General features: G+C 48.6%; 2 protein-coding genes across 14 annotated transcripts in view; both read left to right on the forward strand.

Annotated features, from left to right (window-relative positions):
• MCM3AP (minichromosome maintenance complex component 3 associated protein) overlaps window positions 1-10934 on the forward strand; it is an 80874-nt gene extending 69940 nt beyond the window's left edge. For both annotated transcript variants that reach the window (XM_048868919.2, XM_075118204.1), the window contains 5 exons: window positions 210-467; window positions 1835-1964; window positions 4845-5042; window positions 8067-8217; window positions 8821-10934. In XM_048868919.2, the coding sequence (XP_048724876.1) occupies window positions 210-467; window positions 1835-1964; window positions 4845-5042; window positions 8067-8217; window positions 8821-8979 (896 nt within the window). In that variant the 3' untranslated portion in view covers window positions 8980-10934. The remainder of the gene's footprint in view (window positions 1-209; window positions 468-1834; window positions 1965-4844; window positions 5043-8066; window positions 8218-8820) is intronic.
• Window positions 10935-14260: 3326 nt separating this feature from the next.
• Window positions 14261-21153, forward strand: part of LOC125644672 (2,7-anhydro-N-acetylneuraminate hydratase) — a 58133-nt gene continuing 51240 nt past the window's right edge. For 5 of the 12 annotated variants that reach the window (XM_075118209.1, XM_048868976.2, XM_048868973.2 and 2 more), the window contains exons 1-3: window positions 14280-14366; window positions 14991-15049; window positions 15416-15532. In XM_075118209.1, coding sequence (XP_074974310.1) covers window positions 15440-15532 — 93 coding nt within the window. In that variant the 5' untranslated portion in view covers window positions 14280-14366; window positions 14991-15049; window positions 15416-15439. Of the gene's footprint in view, window positions 14367-14990; window positions 15050-15415; window positions 15533-17605; window positions 17639-18582; window positions 18632-21153 lie in introns of all 12 variants that reach the window. The other 7 variants (XM_048868975.2, XM_048868980.2, XM_075118212.1 and 4 more) reach the window with 6 other exon arrangements.

Genomic DNA, 21153 nt, shown 5'->3' on the forward strand with positions numbered 1-21153 from the left:
CTGATCTTTGCTCAGAGTAGGCCCAGCCCTGGAGGGAGGAGATTGCAGCAGGTTCAGACTGAGGTGTATCAGCAGAGCTGAGTTTGGGGAAGCCTTCCCCGCAGTGCGGTGGACTGGCCATTGCTGCTCCTCCCTGACTGTAGTTCCCAGTGCAAACAGTTACTCAGTGGAGATTAGGCTAACCAGTTGCGTATGCTGTTTTTGTCCAGCTCCCTGGCGTCCTGTCTGCTCCATGATTTTCCAGTACGTGTCCCAGATCGCCAGCTCTCCCCAGACCCAGCCGATACTCCAGTCTCAAGTGGAGAACCTGCTGAGCAGAACCTATTGCAAATGGCGGGGCAGGCTGTTTGCCAGCTCAGGAGATGATGGACCTGCTGTTGACGAAATCCCCTGGGATGAGATCTTTGTGCTGTGCATTGATCATAAACTGAGAGACTGGAAACCCCCCCGGCTGCCTGTCATACCAGGTATTCAGTATTCTGGGGTGGGCTGGTCTGTACTTTGTTACATACTGCTGTCTTGTTCTGTTACATTTAACACAGCATAGCTTGCAGGCCCATCCCCAGGGTCTCCAGAGGCAGTGTATAGCATTAGCATGGCATGTTCTCTGGGAGGGCTGGCTCCCCATCATTCCCGCTGCTCTTAGCAGTGGGATGATTGTGGGTGCATTTGCATTTGCTGCACATCCGTTGGCCAGCCATGGGACTTTCTCTTCCTGAGCCCATGGCAAGCTAGAACTCTGCCCAGCATTGCTCCTCATGCTTGCATGGAAGAATATGTTCAGAACCTCTCCAGTCTAGTGCAAATCCGATTAATGTATAAGCCAGTGTTGGCCTCATACACTTAGATCCATTCAAATTACTAGAGGCTTCATGCACCTATCTGGGGTCAGAATTTGGCCCCAACATTGAAATTGCCAGGCATTGTTTTGCCCAGTGACATTGTTCAGCTCTCGCTCAGACATGTTGCCAGTGACCATTCATCTATCATGCATCCCTGAAATCTGACTCCTGGGTTCAGGCATTGAGGATGTGCTCTGAGAATTGATGATGGATATCTAATAATATTAGCACACCCTTAGAATTAGTAGTATCACCGTTTTGCCATATTCCAGCAAACAGAAATAAGGACAAAATGTGGATGGTTGTTCAACGTGTTAAGCTAAATGCAGAAAGACTGAACTCATGGGTGTACTGTGGTGCCTAGATGTAAATATCCTCCCTGAAAGATGTGCAGACTGTTGCAAATAGAGCAGGCTTGAGAGGGCTGATGATTACTTTTCAGGGTGTCTGAGAGTACTCGGCCGACACATCTCAGCTGAAGGTTTAAAGCAGGTGGGTAAACTCTGGCGACTTGTTAGTTTTACATAAACCAGTAAAACCTGTTGCTATGAATAAGCATTACTGGTGAGAGGAGTTGAGGCACAAATCTCCTTGGGCCGAACTCCTTCCAGAGAAATTGCAGATGGATTCAATGTAAAAGGTGTTTTCTGCATGAGAAACACCAGTCTTCATTTCAGTGTAAAAATATCTGTTGCTGAATTGAACGTTCATGCCTTGCACATTGTGGGGTTGGGTGCACTGGGGTGTTAAAAGTGAAGATAAAGCAATATTTTACAGTAATCCCCAACAATCTGATCTGGAATTTCCTGGATATTGAATCAGGCCCAAAAGGCACACTACTGCAAGTTCTGTCTATTCAACAGATCTAATTCCTTGAAATCTTCAAAACGTAAGGCACAATTTCCATGAGCTATGTTTTAATGTTGTATTTCTCTTGAAGCTGAAAGCCTGTATTGATCCTGACTAGATTTTTCATGTTTGTTGGTGTGTAGAAGCAGTGAGTGAAGATGGCCAGATATATGTCTATTTCTTTGAGGAACATTTAAAAACCTTCACTCTTCCTTTTTCATGGGAGCGGGCCAGACTGCAAACGCAGAAGGAGATCCAGAAGGGACACACAAGGCAAGATGATTTTTTAAATTTGTCATGATAAATAGCATGACTATATCTTCATAAATTGCACTGATGTCACTAGTTGAGTAGGCACTGTACACACTGGGAAATTGCACAGCGTCTTCATGATTGCATAGGGTGGGTTTTTTATTTTCCCAATGCTCTTCATATTTCTATAATGAAAAAGGGATACTTTCTTTGGAGAGACACACAGCCCTATCCAGAGATCACAGTGCAGACTTGTTAGGGTTTTCCAAAGCTTCTCTCATGTCTTACGATGAAATATATGAAAGCATTTTAACTCTTGCTAAACATGAAATGATTTGCTTCTGGCTGCACAAAATTGGAGGAAGAGAATGTTAACTGGGGGTCTGGTGACCTTCTATACCACGATGGTAAAAGCCTTGATCGCGTGCTAATGGTATGTCACCATTCTGTCCAGTGTCAGTGTCTGTCACATGTCTGTTAGAGGCTGTGCTGGGCGTAAAGGAACCGTCTGTGCTGTCTTCTCCATCAAAATTAATTACAAGTTGTGTCTTGCAGCACCAGGGCTCTTTGGCCTATTCAGAAGAGTGAATGCCTTTAATGAAATGTTGGAAGGCAGGGTCCCATTGTGCTGTTTGTCAGCCTGGATCAAAAGCTGCTTTTTATTCACATCCCTTATTGTAACTGTATTTCCCAGCAGTTGCGCTCCAGAGGAGGCTCTGTCCCTGGCTTGCAGTATGGAGTGGGAAAGGGCCCTTTGGTAAGCAAAGAGCCAGAGGAGCTGCTTGTAGGAGCAAGTGTGTCAGGGGCACAGAGCTGGTGTCTGGGGCGGGTAGTATCCCTCTAGAGGAGCGAGCCCCTAGCAACCTACTCACCACTGTCTTGCTGTCTCCAGAAGGCATAGGATGAAGCCAGTGGCTAGTGTTTCTCATCAGAGCGCTGGCTGCCCTCAGGTGTGTGGTCTAGACTACAAAGTGAGATCAATGTATGGCAGTTGTGCGTGTGTCTATGCTTAAATTTGTCTCCCACCAATGTAAGCACCCCCTTACGCTGACAGAGTAACACCACCTCCCTGAGCGGCATAGAGGCACGGTCAATGTACTTTAGTCAACACAGGGTGAGTGCAGACACTGTTACTTACATCAACCTTAACTGTCCTCCAGCAGCTATCCCACAATGCGCCACACTGACTGCTCTGGTCACCATTGTGAACTCCACTGCCCAGGGGTCACAGAGACTGGAACCTCCCCTTCCCCGACACCATTTAAAGCCCCACCGATTTTTGAAATTCCTTTTGCTGATTGTCTGGCTTAGCGAGCACACTGAATAGCCCTCCATTGTTGAGTTCAACTGACCAGCTGACCATGCTGGCTACATGCTCCAGACTCACTCCTGCCTGGAGTAGTCAGGAGATATTGGCTGTCCTGCACCTGTCAGGAGAAGAGGCTGTGCTGACCCAGCTCTGAACCAGGTGAAGAAACGTTCAGACATCTACAAGCAGATTGCTTTGGGGATGCAGGAGAAGGGGTATGACAGGGACCAGCAGGAGTGCCGTGAGAAAGCCAAGAAGCTGCAGCAGGCCTACCTGAAGGCCAAGGAGGTCAACAGTTGATCCGGTGTGGAGCTGCAGACCTGCCACTTTTACAAAGAGCTGCATGTCATACTTGGCAGAGACCCAACCACCATCACCTCACAGCATCGTGGATACCTCCGAGGAGCCCAAGTCATAGGCCCCTGCAGTGAACAGCGAGGAGGAGGTGGTGGTTGGTAAGGAAGAGGAGGAGTGTGTGGGACAGGCGACCAGAGGATCCAGCCGTGGAGTGAGCCAGGACCTGTTTTTGACTCCACTGAGTCCAGCCAGTCGAGCATGGGTGAGCCTGATGCAGGTGAAGTGGCTCCATGAATGCCACCAACAGCCTTGAATTAGTTTGCGCTATGTCCCACAGCCATCTGTCCTCCAAGGAACTGTCATGTTCTCCACTGGTTTGATGGTTCTTGCAGCTCTGCAAATACTCCGGGATCGTGCGTCCTGTGCTCGCGATGCTCATGACAGTAGTGCAGAGCTGTGCGGGCTCCATGCGTCTGTCAGAGATGACAGACAGTGAGAGAGGCCACACGGATTTGTGGCATTTTGAAAAAAGGTGCAAAAATTATGGGAAATGGACAATATTACGGAACAGAGACTGTTGCAAACTGGAAGCAGACCCCTGCGTGACTCGTTTAGCCCCACCATGCATTGCCAAAACTTCCCCAAAGACAGTGCACTGAACGGTGGTGAGTTGCACACTGAGGTACCTACCCATGGTGCCCTGCAGTCTGCATCGACACAAGCACTCCTAACAAGTACGTGCGCCTTTGACAGATGGCACCAAGTTCGCACCCACACTAGCGCTGTACTAACTGTGGTGGCTGTATGCCCACGTAGCTTGAGTCAACAATCTCCTTCCTTAGATATTTTTAAGGTCAGGCTTGACAAAGCCCTGGCTGGGATGATTTAGTTGGGGATTGGTCCTGCTTTGAGCAGGGGGTGGGACTAGATGACCTCCTGAGGTCCCTTCCAACCCTGATATTCTGTGATTCTAACGTACGTTTGTAGTGTAGACATGGCCTTAGAGTCCAAGTAGCATGCGCCGCCTCAGGGGTATCTTTCCTTAAATGAAACCCACTCCTGTGTTGGGGCCCAGAAACTCCTTGCCCCACTCAATTCCCATGTACGCTTTATTTTCAGGGCCTAAGTGGCATGTAGGTGATGCAGAGGCCTCGTGCTGAACCCTCCATACAGGGGGATTTCATTCCCAGCAAATGTGATTATTTCCTTAGTTCTGCTATTTCTGAATTCCAGGCAGCCAGGAGCATACTGGCTTTGGCTTTCCTCCCTTCCTCTAAAATACTTTCCTTTTCCAGGTCAAGGATATGCTCTCCTCAGTCATTTGCAAAACATTATCCCATTTTGCCGCCTCAAACTGAGCATGTCGTCGGGCTGGGGGATCAAGAAACGAGGATTCCTAGTGCAGCAGATCTAACACACGTGGCCTCGGCCCAGGAGCGCCTCCCAGAGCGCCTGGCTGCTAATCTGGAGCTGGAGAAGAGAGAGCACAGGAGGTAAGTGACAGGAACAGCTGCACAGACCCTTTTCCTAGCAGACTCATTGATGGCTTTGCAGGGTGCTGGGGTTCATGAACAGAGTTTTGGCTTCTCTGTTGTATGGAGCTGAGGTTTAGTGGTTTCATGGAGGAACCCAGATAATTGCTGACAATCTCTCCTTTGCATAAAGCTGCTGTGTCCTCCTTCCCTCTCCCACTCCTCTCCTCGGCTATCAGAAACAGGGCTGGTTCTAGAGGGCAGGCAAGCAGACCATGGGCACCCATTCCTTGCGGGTGCTCAGCTGTTTTCTCCCTTCAGCTGCGTGGGAGGTGGGTGCCAAAAATGTTTTCTGCCCTGGCCAGCAAAACAGCTAGGGCCGTTCCTGGGGTTCAGAAACATCATAACGTGGGCACTGTGGGGTTTGAGATCTAGCCAATGGCTGCCACCAACAGTCAGACCATCAGTACTATAGCGAGGCTGAGTGCAACAGAAGAGCCGGAATTTCCATGAGCCCGGAGGGTACGAGGAGTGAAATCACAAAGCTTAACCCAGGATTCTTTGAAAGGTGTGATCCTACCAACCAAATCTCAGCACGAGCCCTCATGCTATTGCATGCCGTTGTGCCAGTCATCAGGCCAGGCCTTCCGCTGTTCTTCCAGCCCTCCTCTGTAGCTATGGGGACAGTTTGACACCTGAGGCTGGATCCCAAAGCAAGGCCCTCCACAATGACATGTCTTGTCTTAGTGGGTGAAGCACTAGCGCTGCTGTGCCAGACACAGGGAAGGGTTGTTTGACCGGTGGGAGCGCTCCATGCTGCACGTCAGTCAGTTGGAAGGGATTTCTAGGGTAAAGGCAGAGTGCTCTGTACGTTGCCCCTGTCACTTCACCTTGCCATGTGCAGTTCCTTGTCTGTGAGATCAGGAGAAGGTGAATGTATGTCCCTGTTCTCTCTCACTGACCTTTTCTGTCCGGGATCCTGGAACAGGTTAGATAGTACATTGGGCTGTTTCCCTTGCTTAACTGAAGGGATCCATTTCTCTAAAAGTTCCCAGGGTTTGGCATCTTTCATTGCTTTGAGGAAGCCAATAACTTGAACTCTGATCTGATGGCTAAGTAATACCCCAAGAATGTGGATTCCTCCAGGGGCATTGCTAATCCTGATTCTGAGCACTGCTTTTTTTGTTCTTCCGGAGTGACTCTACGCAGCTAAACTGATGGTTGTCATGTGTCATTTGCTAAGGTTTGCCAAGTGAGGTGTCACTGTATGCAGTTTAGGATCTATTGGTATCAAAGCTGGTGTATGAGCATCTGTTCTAGCATCAGGTGTTCTCCCTTCCCCTCTTATCTACCTATGCTGGCGTGGACAGTCAGTGTCTCTGGGGTGTGCTGCCTACCCCTGCTCGGCTGTTGGAGTCCTGATTGGATTGATGCCTTTTCTCAGGGTGAGTGGGAAGAAGGGGGGTGATTTTCAGATTAGCCGTTTTACAGGGGATTTTTTCCTTGCAGCTTTTTCTGCAGTGCGCTTTGCTTGAATTGAGCCACACTGTGTGAGTTCAGAACATGATGGATGGAATGATTGATTACAAGCAGAACCCACCTGTAGCGATGAGATGACTCACCGGCATGGCGCCTCCTGCTGGTGATCCTGGGAATTAGCTCGATTCCAGCCCGGAGCGCCCTCTGCAGGCCGGTGGCTCACCTGCCGCTGGCCCCCGAGTCCCTCCCGGACCCCGGTGCCTCTTACTTCGGGGTTCTGCCCCAGCAGTAACCCACAGCCTGGGTCTCCCCTCCCAGGGGAATCCCCAACTCTCTAAACTCCATCTTGCCTCAGTGGCTACTGCCGGTCGTCATCTAGCCCCCGCTCACTGGGGCAGACTGCAGTCTGTAATGGCCTCTCATCACTGGCAAGGGGGGTTTGGACCAGCTGCCTCTTCCTAACCCCGGACTGTACCTCGGCAGGCCCAGTACCTTCCTTAGGCCTTGCACAAGGCCTGCAGCCTGGGAGTTACCAGGCTGGAGCTCCCCAGCTCCCCTTGCCTTTCCCCAGCACTGTTCTGCCTCAGATACCCTTCTCTCGCAGGCAGCTAGGTCCTTCTCTCTCCAGAGCTAGAGAGAGACTGACTCAACTCCTGGCTCACAGCTAGGTTGACCAGACAGCAAATGTGAAAAATCGGGATGGGGGTAGGGGGTAATAGGAGCCTATTTAAGAAAAAGACCCAAAAAACGGGACTGTCCCTATAAAATCGAGACATCTGGTCACCCTACTCACAGCCCTTTTATAGGGCCAGCTGTGGCCTGATTGGGGCGTGGCCCCAGCTGTGGCTGCTTCCCCAGTCAGCCTAGCCTTTGACAGGAGTGGGGCAACTGCCCTGCTACACCACCCTCCTTGTGCTGTTAGCTCTGCTTTCATCCCTGCCTCCTGGATCATTTTAAGGGGAAGTTCTCTCATTTTTCTCCATCTGTATTTCCATCACTGTCTGTAAACTAAGGGGTCAGCGACTTCTCTCTGAACTTCATCAACAGGACTGCATTGAATGGGTCTCTGTAACTTAGACTGCAAACCTTCGAATGGAGACGTGCGGAGAATCCCAAATCAAACACCGTATGGATTGCTAAGAATGAACTCGCTCACTGCACTCAGGCCTGGACGAGTCTCACTGGTTAATTCGGGGAAATGGTCATTTCGTTTGGAATCCAACAAGCTATTGATTTTCCTTCTGCATAGTGCCATTTTCAGGAGCGATCTGTTCGATTTAAACCTCCCTTGAAGAAACTGCCTCGGCTCATGGCAACTGAGGGGCTCATCCCTGCCCTGGCAATGTAGAGAGAGAAGTGGTGCGGTTGCCCCTTTCCTGAGCCATGCTGTTCTCCCAGGACTTCTGACTTGTGCACTGTCCCTGGGGTGCTCGGGCTGCCGGTCAGACCTGATTTCCCTCTGTGGTTACATCAGCCCAGAGAATGTGCATGCTTCGGCAGAAAAGCACAAGGTGTATAAAGCCGAGCTGCCGTTTGACTTGTGCCTATGACCTTGTTTCTTTCTAGGTTTGAGGAGCAGCTACACCAGTGGTTAGCAGAAGACTCTGAGCAGCTCCCATGCTCTGTGTCTCTTCCCCTCTACCTCCCTCAGAGCCTGGTCTGTACACCTCAGGTTATCCATCCACTGAGTGGAACGCCCATGTCCCCACAGGCACAGGTAAAAAGAGATGGATGTATTGGCAAGAAATTAGAGCTTTACCTCTGCAGAGCACTGAGCAAACGCTGAACAGATTGATGTCCTGAACTTGCCATGGGAATAACAGATGGTTTTCATGGTAGAATTCCAAGTCTGTGAATTTCTCGAGAGAGAGAATTTCTGCCTGCCTGGGAGATGGGCTCCAGCTGTCCTGGATAAGTGGGCTGCTGTGAGCATATTTCCCAGAAACACAGGGTTAGCCTTGTGTTTATATGTGATTTTAAACATGAGTCCTTCTGATCAGCCCATCGCATTGTTGCTGTCCCCTTTACTATTGTGCATAGTAACTGTGAGCTGAGATGTGGTGCAAGAGAATCAGCCAGCCAACACTCCGCTCCACCGAGTTAAAGGTGGGAGATGGGTTGTGAAAGTGCTGGCTATGCCCCACCCTCCTGGGAAGGGAAGTGCTTGGCCTGCACCGCTAGGAGATTGCTGGTTCAGAGGCCAGGCTGTCTCCAGAGGTAGCAGAGGGATTTAACAGGCACATCCCTCCAGGGCTAACTTTCCCTTGTTCCTGTCGGACAAGTGATTCTTTGACAGTCATGCATCTTTCCCTCTGGACAGGCTGGAAGTCGTGTGGAACATGGGCATCTGGTGAAGGAGACAGGAACCTCTCTGTCAGACAGACTGAAACGCTTAAAACGGCTGATTAGAGCTAACAAGGAAGAGGAGATCGCCTGTGAGCTTCATCTCTCTGCCCTGCGGGACATGGTGGATGTTTAACCATGTTTAACTAAGCCAGCATGTGGAGCAAGAGATCTCACGATGAATGATTGTCCAGGATGTGGGGTCAGACAATAAATGTTCCCACAGCAGGGGCCTATGCTAGAAACTATGCCTCTCCTCCGGGGAGGAATCGTGGCAACATACCACTGGACAGGGATGGATCTTGTGCACCAATCCCTCGCCCAGCAGAGGGGGTGTGTGTCTGCTCACAGCCCCTCGTCTGCCCAGCTCTGCATTTCTTGTGAGCCTACGTCTGGGTTTTGTCTGGGGTCCTCCAGCGCCATGATTCCTTCACACCAGCTGCCCTGTGCCAGAGGTGGGGAACTGGTTGCCTCATGACAAGCAGTGCTTCAGGCTCAATCTGTACATTAATGTTCCCTTTCTATGAACTCCCCTCACTTGCGTCCCATGACTGCCCCAGCAGAGAGGGGTAGACTGACCGCCATCCAGATGCTCAGTATCTGCTCATCTTCACAGCTGTGAGGGAAACCAAGCAGCCCGCCCCCTTCTTTGACTGCCAGCCTCCCTGCCCGGCCAGCCTCTTGGGTGGGCTCCCTCTTGGTAATAGAGTAAGGCTGCTGAGTAAACTGTAGGCCACCAGTCTGGCAGAGTTAACACTTTAGCCTGGGATTGGATTTTGGTCTTTGCTGAAACGAGAACAATAAAATCCTGCCAGTGGGTGTACAGGAAGAAGAGCCATTCTGCTGGAATCATGCAGCTCAATTTGGTTTCACTAAAAGAATGTCATAAGGTTGGTTAGTCCTAAGTCAGTGAGGATCCTGAGGTAGAAGGGAACAATGCGACTCTAATCTAAACACAGAATATAGCTAGAAGTCACAGGCTGAGCAGTTTGTAGTTTATGGAAATTGTTCTGTTCTAGTGTGCTTGTTTTTTATTCACGGTTCAGTTGCCTTTTGAGCCTCCTAGCTGCCCACGAATATCTCCTCCCTGTTTAAGAAACATTTGGAGCATTGTTCTTGTTCTCAAGAATCCATAAGATTCCTGGACTGTTGTCTCTGAATAATGCTCCATGCAAGGGGATTCTGTACTTTGTGACTTAAGTTTCGTTATGTTGACTGTTTATGGCAGCTATGTCCTGAAAGAGCGGTTTTCCTCTTGTGTGGAATAGTGTACTGCTGAGAACCGAGCACATGCGATTTTGTTTTTCAGTAGCACAGGGGCATTGAGGAATTCTTTAGCAGCTGCTGTTTCTCAGCTTCTCATGAAGTTCTTGTTTGGAAAGTTGCATCGTTTTTATTTTAACATAAAAGTATTATCTGCAGTGAACTCATGGGAGAGTGTGTTTAATGAGAGTATTCTAATGGAAGGGTTTGTTCATGTAAGAAAGCCAGATTGTTTCAGTCTTAGATTGATCAGATATTCTGAAACATGGTTACCGACAGGTTTAGCAATGAGCAGCTTCTCCTTCTTGCCCACCCATCGGAAAGGAGTTGCCTATTTAAATGTTTGTATTTAAAATTCTCCCTGCTTCCCAAGCATTCACCCCCCTGCTCCCAAGTCCCCACATATTTCCCAGTCTCTCTTTTTAAAGTAAAGCTTTTCATTTCTCCTTAAAATACCAGTAGTAAATTTGGGTTTATCTTTTAAGTTAAAGATCTGCTGATAAAAACTGGAAAATGAGGGTTTTAAAAAAAGGAAAGGGAGGGTGTGCGCGAAGGCTGTTCTTGCTGGTAAACTCTTCCTGCAGACCATGGAGCTCCTTTGGGATTATTTTTGAAACAGACTGAAATGAAATTAACCAGTCCACATGCCTTGTGCTCTCAGCAATGGCTCGCTGGTAATGCTGTGGTTGATCTGCTCTGCATTTGCAGTTAGTGTTGTAAGACTGTAAAATGGAATCAAGAAACCTTGGCACTGTTTTTGAGATCATGCTTTCAACTATGTACCAATGTAACCTTCCTATGTATATAATAAATTTTGAGTGGCTTAAATTGTATTGTCAACATTTATCACTACACAAAAATGCTGCTTACTCTGCATTTACTTTGCATTGAAGACTTGCCATGTCTGCACTAGAAATGCTACAGTGACACAATTGCAGTGCTGCAGCTGTGCCGTTGTCGTGTAAACACAACAGAAAGGGTTCTTCCTTCACTGTTATGAATCCATCTCTCTGAGAGGCAGTAGTTAGATCGACGGAAAACGACCTAGCAGTGTCTACACCAAGGCTTAGGTTGGCTTTACTACGTTTCACTGGGTGTGGAATTTTTCACAGTCCTGAGTAACGTTGCGAAGCCGACCTAACTTTGCAGTATAGACTAGACCTTTGAAAAAGATACCCCAGAGTTTTACGTGCGTTGACTATGCCTAATTGCTGAGAGATGATAAAGCAAATAAGTATCTTAAAATATATGCTGCAAATGTTTGTGTTGCTGTGTTGGGAAGTAAAAGGGAAAGCTGGACCAGCTCTATCAATTTTGATAATTGATATTTAAATAAAAAATATCCTAGGACTTGTCAGAAAGCCTTCCCTTCCACCCCGGTCCTATGTCAGCTGAATTCCTCTGGCACGACAGAGTTCCTGGCTTAGCCTGAATTGTTTCCCAAATACTGTCAGTTAAGTTTGTCTCAACTGGTGATGTTTTCAGGATTCCTAATCCTCACCTGAGTTCAGGGGAGTGTGAATGGTCAGCTGACTCTTCCAGTGTGACTCCTGATGTGAAAAGCATCTCTGTAACTGCTACGTTCATACTCTCAGTTCTGTCCCTGCGTAGGCAGTCACGTCTCTTCTAATATAGTGACTAGCCATGATCACATCTATTAGCTTTTGTTAGTGCCGCGGAGTCAACGCAGTTCAGAAAGAGTGAGCTGGATTCTCTTCTGCTGCGTGCTGCTGATGCACAGTTGCTTACTAAGCTCAAATCAGTTGTGTCTGTGTAAACCATGATCATCACTGGTAATTTGGAGTCAGTGGGGTTTCATCTCAGCGCCTGATTTGTCCTCCATTACCTTGCTTACTGATGACAACAAAGGGGAAGAAGCGAGCCCGACTTGACTCCCAGAACCCAAGTCATGGCTAGCTGGCAGTTATGAAAACCTTAGTTTTGAAACCGTGTCACTTTGTATGGAATGCTCTGGGAGACAAACATGGCTCCCCACGCACTCTGCCGCTCTTGTGAGACTGAGTCCATGTATAAAGCCTTCCTGGGTGTTGCCACCATCATTGTGAATGTATCTACTTGGAACAAGTTTGCATATGCACTGGTTGTACTTGTTCATCATATACTGGTACAATGCCAGCACCTCTGGCTATGGGAACTGGCCAAGCAATGCTTATTTGCCAGCGTGACAGACCTCTTAGATCCTGCTGATAGTTGGAAATCACTGCAGTGAATGTTTCCCAATGGCACGTGCAGTCTGGGTGCAGAGTCATTAAAGGAGGCTGATGCGGCTCTGGAAGGAGGGGCTGTGTGCAAGGAGGACAGGTGCAGGAACACACAGCCTGGAAACTATCCCCCATTCTCTCCAGCTCTGGTTGGAGCACACTGAGCGCCTCAGCCCTGAGAAGCACCGTACTCAGCTGGAGAGGATAAACTGAAGGGACATGAGTAATGAGTGCAGAGTAAAGAGGGGGAAGGTTTGAGCACTCAACCCAAAATCAAGAAACCGAAGGACATGAAGAGAAAAAATTACTTATTTGCGTATACACCAATGCTAGGACCCTGGGTACCAAACAGGAATTTGAATTAGAACTGCCCATTTATGAGCATAAATTTGATCTACTTGGTATTACTGAGACTCGGTGGGATGATTCCCATGACTGGAATGTTAAAATCAATGGGTATAACCTGTTTAGGAAGGATTGAGGGGGCAGAAGGGGAGGGCGAGTGGCACACTGTCAAAAATGACTTAACCTTTTCCCATGTCACTGATAACTCAGAAGAAAATGATTTAGAATGCTGATGCATCAATGTCCTAACCGATAAAGCACAAGATGGGGTACCAGTTGGCATCTACTACAGACCATCGGATCACGTCAGAGAGCAGGATAACCAGGAGTCTGTACTTGGACCAGTCCTGTTCAATATATTCATAAATGATCTGGAAAAGGGGGTAAACAGTGAGGTGGCTAAATGTACAGACTATACAAAATTGCTCAAGGTAGTTAAGTCCAAAGCAGACTGCAAAGAGCTACAAAGGGATCTCACAAAACTGGGTGACTGGGCAACAAAATGGCAGAGGACATTCCGTGTTAATAAATGCAAAGCAATGCACATTGGAAAGCAGAATCCCCACAAAATGATGGGGTCTTCATTTGCCCTCTTGCGAGCTGGTATAAATGCACCCCTGGCTGGTGGCAGTCGTTCTCTGCCTGCTGGGAAACGCCCCCCCAAAGGAATTCTGAAAGCGCTGTAGTCTTGGCCTTCCAGGGGCAAACCCGGCCTAGGCCTGTCTCCGGCGTGTTCATGACCTCAGCAGTGAGGGTCTCAGCTGTCCCACCGCCTGCGGAGGGCGGGCGGGAGGAGAGTCTGCTGCAGCTGAAGCAAGAGCCTGCCCGTGAGATCGCTGGGTCTTTCCCAGCCAGCCTTCCGGTCGCCTCCCATCCTGACAGCGTGTGAAAGCGTGGCGGGCCGCGTCTTCTAGGGTGCGAGGGCGAGGAGCACAGCTCTGAGGGAGACGCCCCTTCTCTCTCCCAGCAGGCCCAGAAACAAAGTCTGGCCAAGGGCCTGGGTACGAGTCGCCCAGAGCACGACCCATCCCTGCCTCCGGCACGACTCTGCAGTTCAGGGGCCCCTCGACCGGCACTGAGCGCCTGCAGGATCATGCCCCCGCCCCCTCCCCTCCCCCCGCCACGGCCCCGCCCCCTCGGCCCCTCCCCCCACCACAGCCCCGCCCCCACCTTGGCCCCGCCCCCGTCACAGCCTCGGCCCCTGCCCCGCCACAGCCCCGCCCCCTCGGCCCCGCCCCCCACCACAGCCCCGCCCCTCCCCCGTCACAGCCCGGCCCCCTCGGCTCCGCCCCTGCCACAGCCCCGCCCCTCCCCCCGCCACGGCTCCGCCCCCGCCCCGCCCCCCTCGGCCCAGCAGGCACCGGCCGGGCCGTGGCCGACCGTAATGCCCCGAGCCGGCCACCGCAGCGCGGCCCCGAGAGGCGACAGGGCGGTGGGTCACGACAACCGTCAATACGGCTTCCGGCTCCTGACGGCCATTGGACAGCCGCAGCCCCGCCCAGCCGGCGGCCACGCCCCCTGCGGCGGGCCGACCGCCACGTTGGCTCATCGGCAGCCAATGGGCTCCCGTGCATGCTGTGACGGCCGCCCTGATTGGCTGCCGGCGCTGCGCGAGCTGCCGACCGGCCGGTCTCTCGGGCGCTGGGGTTTCCTCTCGGCCGGTGCCTCCGGCTGCGCGCGCTGCCGTCGGTGGGTGAGTCCCGTGAGCCCGCCCGGAGAGCGGGGCCTGGCTCGGCTGCGCTGCGGCCCGGGGGGCGGGTCTCCGACCCCCCCGTGCCCCCCCCACGGGGCTGCCGGCCCGGGGGGCGGGTCTCCGACCCCCCCGTTCCCCCCCATCCCCCTCACGGGGCTGCCGGCCCGGGGGGCGGGTCTCCGACCCCCCCCGTTCCCCCCCCCTCACGGGGCTGCCGGCCCGGGGGGCGGGTCTCCGACCCCCCCGTTCCCCCCCCCTCACGGGGCTGCCGGCCCGGGGGGCGGGTCTCCGACCCCCCCGCCCCCCATCCCCCTCACGGGTCCCCGACCCCCCCCCCCCCGTCCCCCTCCCGGGTAGGTGTTGGCCTCGGGCTTAGGAGATCCGGGTTCTGTTCTCTGCTCTCACACAGGCCCACCTGTTGATCACTTTAGATAAGCTATTACCAGCAGGACAGTGGGGTGGGAGGAGGTATTGTTTCATATTCTCTGTGTGTATATAAAGTCTGCTGCAGTTTCCACGGTACACATCTGATGAAGTGAGCTGTGGCTCACGAAAGCTCATGCTCAAATAAATTGGTTAGTCTCTAAGGTGCCACAAGTACTCCTTTTCTTTTTGCGAATACAGACTAACACGGCTGTTCCTCTGAAACCTGTCAAATCCTATTGACTGTCAAAATGAGAGACGTAAGTTTCTAAATCAGCTAGGCATTGATGATAACAGAGATATCCTAATGCATGCATACGAAGCAATGGAATGTAGGTTCCATGCGTAACTTCAATTCTTGTACTTCCTAACTTTTTAGTGTATAACTTTGTGACCTTAAACTTCAGCTTGCCTGAGGAAGAAGGAAACAAAATGTGCGGTGAGAGAGGGAGGGAAAAGGAAGCATCTGTGGGGCGGTGGGGAGGGCGTTTCTGAGAATTCATGCTCTATAGGTTTATATCTGATAGTACTGACATCAGCCTTACTTAATCATAATAAAAATAAGTACACCTAATATTGGTGGGATTTTTAACCTAGATGATTCTAAAACATTGTCTTATTTCTAGTTCCAGGTAGATGACTGAGCAGAGATGGCTCCTTGTATAACTGTTCTGATCATTGGAGCTGGATGCCGGGGAAAACACTACTCTTATTTTGCTGTGCATTTTCCCAATCGAATGAAGGTAAAGATGTCCTATGCTGTCAACATTTTTCAAGGGGTCATGTGTTTTATGGTTGTTAATTTGAGCAGAGGTCTTGAATTGCAGCAATCACCATATAAAACGTGAGGTAAATTACTTTAAGTGTTTGAAAGTTGTTAATGAGAAAACAGATCTTTTCCTGATATCTTATTGTTTTATTGGTTCATAACTCATAACAGCAGGAATTTTAAATTTCAAACAGAGCATTCGCAATGCATTGTGTTAGAAAAGTGATGGTTTTCAACTACTGTATTTAGCTTCTGAAAGTGCTGTATTGAGTGTGAGCACTTCGTTGTTTTTTCCTTAAGTTTAAAGTTCAGAATTGCAGGTAGAGCACCTGTGCATGCATGCGCTGCTGGGGAACCGTAGCCTCTTTTTAGAGAAGGTTAAGCTGGAGCATTTACGAGCAATCTGACAAAACTCTCTTTTGAAGCTGGACTCTCTTCCCTCCTCTTTCACTATCCTACATGAGAGAGGTGGTTTGATTTAGATCACACTTGCTAAAAAAACAAGTCCCCTTTGGGCATTTGTACTTACCTGCAGCAGTTATAGGTCCGACTGCAAGTGAGCAATTAGTGAAGGAGAAAAAGAACAAGGGACACAGAGCTGGTGTTCAGTTGCACTACTAGAAAAATGCTTGACATCATATTCTCCAACTATTAAATTACATTGAGCACAGTCTAAAGAAGCTCTTGACTAAGTCAACAGCAAATTTAAGACTTAAAGGCCAAAGTCTGGGCCGTGCCCACAGCACCGCATTAGTCCGTGATATAGGACATGCGGGTTTTGGCCGGTGGATCTGAGAGCACCCTTTCCAACAGCTAGCAGTGGTGTAATTATCCTCATATCCCTTTAAAGTAGCAATAGAGGTTGTGATAATCAAGGACATTGAGGAGCAGAGTTCTAATCCCAGCTCCTTGTTAGACACATCAGGAGCCTACTCTGCCATCGTACCCTCTTCAGTTTAACTGTGTCAGTAAACCAAACTTTGTTATACAAATGCCAAACTGCCCCCCTCTGTCATGCTACTATGAGAATGAGATTTCCTGCACTTAGTTTTTGCTGTGCTGTCCACTTCTGATCAGTGCTGACAGCAGTGAGTGGTGGTGGAGTGACCATGGCACAGGATTCTCCTGTGCAGCAAGATGCCTGTAGTTGTTCGCTCTTCCTGCCAGGACTGTGGCTATTTTCAAGGTGTGGCGCTTCCTAATCTTACTTAGAATGTCCCACTGATCTTGCTAATCACTTGTTTGGGAGGGGGCAATGGCATGCAGAGGAGACCCTAACCTTCGACACAAGCTGTTTAACGTACAGTCAGTTGCTAATAAGACAATTGCCACCTGTATTCTGGTAATGGATAAGATGCTTGGCCTTTTGTGTATTACTAAAATAAGCTGGAGGATCCTGTTAGTCCTGTGATGACTTGGTTTGCTCCAGTGGAATAACCAGTGCAAATGTAAGCCTCAGGAGGATCAGCAAGAGTTTGTGACTATGGCTTTTGCCTCCACACCTTGCGGGGTCTCAGAGCCCGGACTCCAGACTGAGATTGAACATCTACACCGCAGTTAAAAAGCCCTGGAGCCTGAGCGTGAGTCAGATGACATGGGCCAGCTATGGGTGTTTAATTGCAACATAGACATACACTCAGACAGCAATGACAACTCTTTGTGTACTAGAAGAATGTCTTCCATGGTTGGTTAAGAGATTGCAGTTCAGTACTTGTCTGCGGTGAATTGAAAAATACAATTCTTTTATCATTTTTACAGTGCAAATATTTGTAATAAAAAATAATAGTATAAAGTGAGCACTCTGCACTTTGTATTCTGTGTTGTAATTGAAATCAGTATTGAAAATTATCAAAAAATATATAATAAATTGCAATTGGTATCCTGTTGCTATAAGTGCGGTTAATTGCGATTAATTTTTTGAGTTAATTGCGTGAGTTAACTGTGATTAATTGACAGCCCTAGCTACAATACACAGAAGTACTGTTGTGAGTGTATTCACTCCCCTTGAGCCACAAGATTTACAAGCACTACATTTTCTTCTGCTTAGGATTCATAGAGCACAGCGGCAGTCCCAGCCCCGGTGAGTACGGCCCAGAGGGTAGGGGGCAAGATGGCACAATAAGGGGGGAAATCACAGGCATGAGTATATGTGGATAGGGCAATTGCATTGAATACTGGCACCGTTTTCCACAGGCAGTGGTGACTTTAGCTGGTATCTCACTCTTAAGGGCACGGAAGCTGAAACGGAACAGCTCCTGCACCGTGTGGCTGCAGACCAGGTCCATATGCTGCTAGTCTGTGTGCTGCAATGATCCCTGCTGAATTAATTGCTGAGTGGCTTGGGAAAGTGTCCCACCACTGCGGAAGAAATAAGGCTGCTCTCCCCAGGAACCTTTGGCAGAGGATTGCAGACTACCTCTGGGAAAGTTTCCTCGAGATCTCTATGGAGGATTCACGGGACATCCGAGTGCACATACAAACTGTTCCACAGGGATCTCTCTGTGGCCTGGGGTAGCCCTCACTGGAAATGCTAAGGTTAGGGCAGGCTGCAAAAGGGAGAGCAGATACTCCCAAGACTGGTGGGTAACACTGAAGTTAAACTTCCCAACCAGTCACACAAACTGTGCTTCCGATCCCTCACACTGGTTATCAAGAAGCAAAAAAGAAACCGCACAGTGCCCTTGTCATAAATATAAAGGGAAGGGTAAACACCTTTAAAATCCCTCCTGGCCAGAGGAAAAACCCTTTCACCTGTAAAGGGTTAAGAAGTTAGGATAACCTCGCTGGCACCTGACCAAAATGACCAATGAAGAGACAAGATATTTTCAAAGCTGGAGGGGGGGAGAAACAAAGATTCTCTCTGTATGATGCTTTTGCCGGGAACAGAAAAGGAATGGAGTCTTAGACCTTAGTAAGTAATCTAGCTAGGTATGTGTTAGATTCTGATTTCTTTAAATGGCTGAGAAAATAAGCTGTGCTGAATGGAATGTATATTCCTGTTTTTGTGTCTTTTTGTAACTTAAGGTTTTGCCTAGAGGGATTCTGTGTGTGTTGAATCTAATTATCCTGTAAGGTATTTACCATCCTGATTTTACAGGGGTGATTCTTTTTACTTTTTCTTCTATTAAAATTCTTCTTTTAAGAACCTGATTGCTTTTTCATTGTTCTTAAGATCTAAGGGTTTTGGGTCTGTGTTCACTTATGCAAATTGGTGAGGATTTTTATGAAGCCTTCCCCAAGAAAGGGGGTGTAGGGTTTGGGGAGGATTTTGGGGGGAAAGACGTTTCCCAGCGGGCTCTTTCCCTGTTATATATTTGTTAAATGCTTGGTGGTGGCAGCAAAAAACTCCAAGGGCAAAAGGTAAAATAGTTTGTACCTTGGGGAAGTTTTAACCTAAGCTGGTAAAAATAAGCTTAGGGGGTTTTCATGCAGGTCCCCACATCTGTACCCTAGAGTTCAGAGTGGGGAAGGAACCTTGACACCCCTTTATTGCATTCCAGTTTTCTGGCTCCAAGTCAGCACCTAGGTCCAGTACAGCGAGAAGTTATTTTAAACTCTGTACACATATACAAAATGTTCTTCTGACCCCAAAGGGTCAGACACATTACCAGGTCAGTATAGGTTTGGAGCTTACTCAAAATACTATGCTGCCAACCAATCCTTTAGTGTCTAAAACTAAAGGTTTATTATAAAGAAAAAATAACAAGAAGAGAGTTGTTAAATGGTAAAACAGTCACATACATACATGCACTTTGAAGGCTTTGTGTCAGGTTCCTAGCAGTATTGGTGAGTTTGCTGGCTTGAAAGTCCCTCTGGAACACATCCACGACTTGGTTCTTTGTTCAGAGCTTCAGTTTGTAGAAGAGGTAAGAAGCAGGAACAAAGACAAAATGGAGAAGATGCAGCTGCCTTTTATAGTCTTTTGCCATGCGGCCTGTGCTTCCTTTGTTTTAAACACAAGCTGCCTAGCACATGGCTTGAAAGCCTTAGAGTTCTGTCCATCAGCAGGTCCCTGCATGCCTTGCTGAGTCATAAGGGTATCTGCCTTCTCTCAATGGGTCAGTTGTATAAACTGATGGTCCTTAATGGGCTATCAAGCAAGCTAGGCAGTGCTGGTGCCAAACTGCCTGGGGCTATCACCCAGAAGCATAGCACAAGTTTTGTAATACAGACATACATACTTATCTGTAACCCAAAATACAAAGGTGATACAAACACATAAATGAGATTCTCATATCTGGCAAATTATAACATTTTTGCAGATATTTTACATGGCATATCTGGCATAACTCATTGCAATTTTATAATATTGGTATGAATAATATCCTAAAGTGTCCCCCAGATCCCATACAGCATCACACCTTGTGCCTAGCTATACAGGGAAGTGAGAAGCAGATCAAGACTCTACCTCAATTGGTTATTTCACTACCTCTTTTAACACGATTAAAAAAGGGTAAATGAACAGATGTGTCCCTGCAATATCAAAGCAAATGGCACACTTAGCAGCTGTTCCTTTCCCTGCCTCAGGCTTACTTGTGCTGGACTGTATGGACTGGCTCAAATGCTCTGGAGTCAAAAAGAGGTCCTGGCTCACTGCAACACTGGATCCCCCGGTTGCCTGTATTTCATTCTCTTCCTCCTACTTCCTCCTCCAACACCTCGTTCTCAGGGTTCACTCCGGTGGCCCATCGAATCATAGAACTGGAAAGGACCTTAAGAGGTCATCTAGTTCCCTGCACTCGTGGCAGGACTAAGTATTATCTAGACCACTCCTGACAGGTGTTTGTCTAACCTGCTGTCATAAATATAAAGGGAAGGGTAAACACCTTTAAAATCCCTCCTGGCCAGGGGAAAAGCCCTTTCACCTGTAAAGGGTTAAGAAGCTAGGATAACCTCGCTGGCACCTGACCAAAATGACCAATGAAGAGACAAGATACTTTCAAAGCTGGAGGGGGGGAGAAACAAAGGGTCTGGGTCTGTCTGTGTGATGCTTTTGCTGGGGACAGAACAGGAATGGAGTCTTAGAACTTAGTAAGTAATCTAGCTAGATATGCGTTAGATTCTGATTTCTTTAAATGGCTGAGAAAATAAGCTGTGCTGAATGGAATGTATAGTCCTGGTTTTGTGTCTTTTTGTAACTTAAGGTTTTGCCTAGAGGGATTCTCTATGTTTTGGATCTAATTACCCTGTAGAATCATAGAATATCAGGGTTGGAAGGGACCTCAGGAGGTCATCTAGTCCAACCCCCTGCTCAAAGCAGGACCAATCCCTAACTAAATCGTCCCAGCCAGGGCTTTGTCAAGCCTGACCTTAAAAATATCTAAGGTAGGAGATTCCACCACCTCCCTAGGTAACGCATTCCAGTGTTTCACTACCCTCCTAGTGAAAAAGTTTTTCCTAATATACAACCTAAACCTCCCCCACTGCAACTTGAGACCATTACTCCTTGTTCTGTCATCAGCTACCACTAAGAACAGTCTAGATCCATCCTCTTTAAACTCCCTTTCAACTCCCTTTCCAGTAGTTGAAAGCAGCTATCAAATCCCCCCTCATTCTTCTCTTCTGCAGACTAAACATCCCCAGTTCCCTCAGTCT

Source organism: Caretta caretta, chromosome 11, assembly GCF_965140235.1.
Source record: "Caretta caretta isolate rCarCar2 chromosome 11, rCarCar1.hap1, whole genome shotgun sequence".
NCBI lineage: Eukaryota > Metazoa > Chordata > Testudines > Cheloniidae > Caretta > Caretta caretta.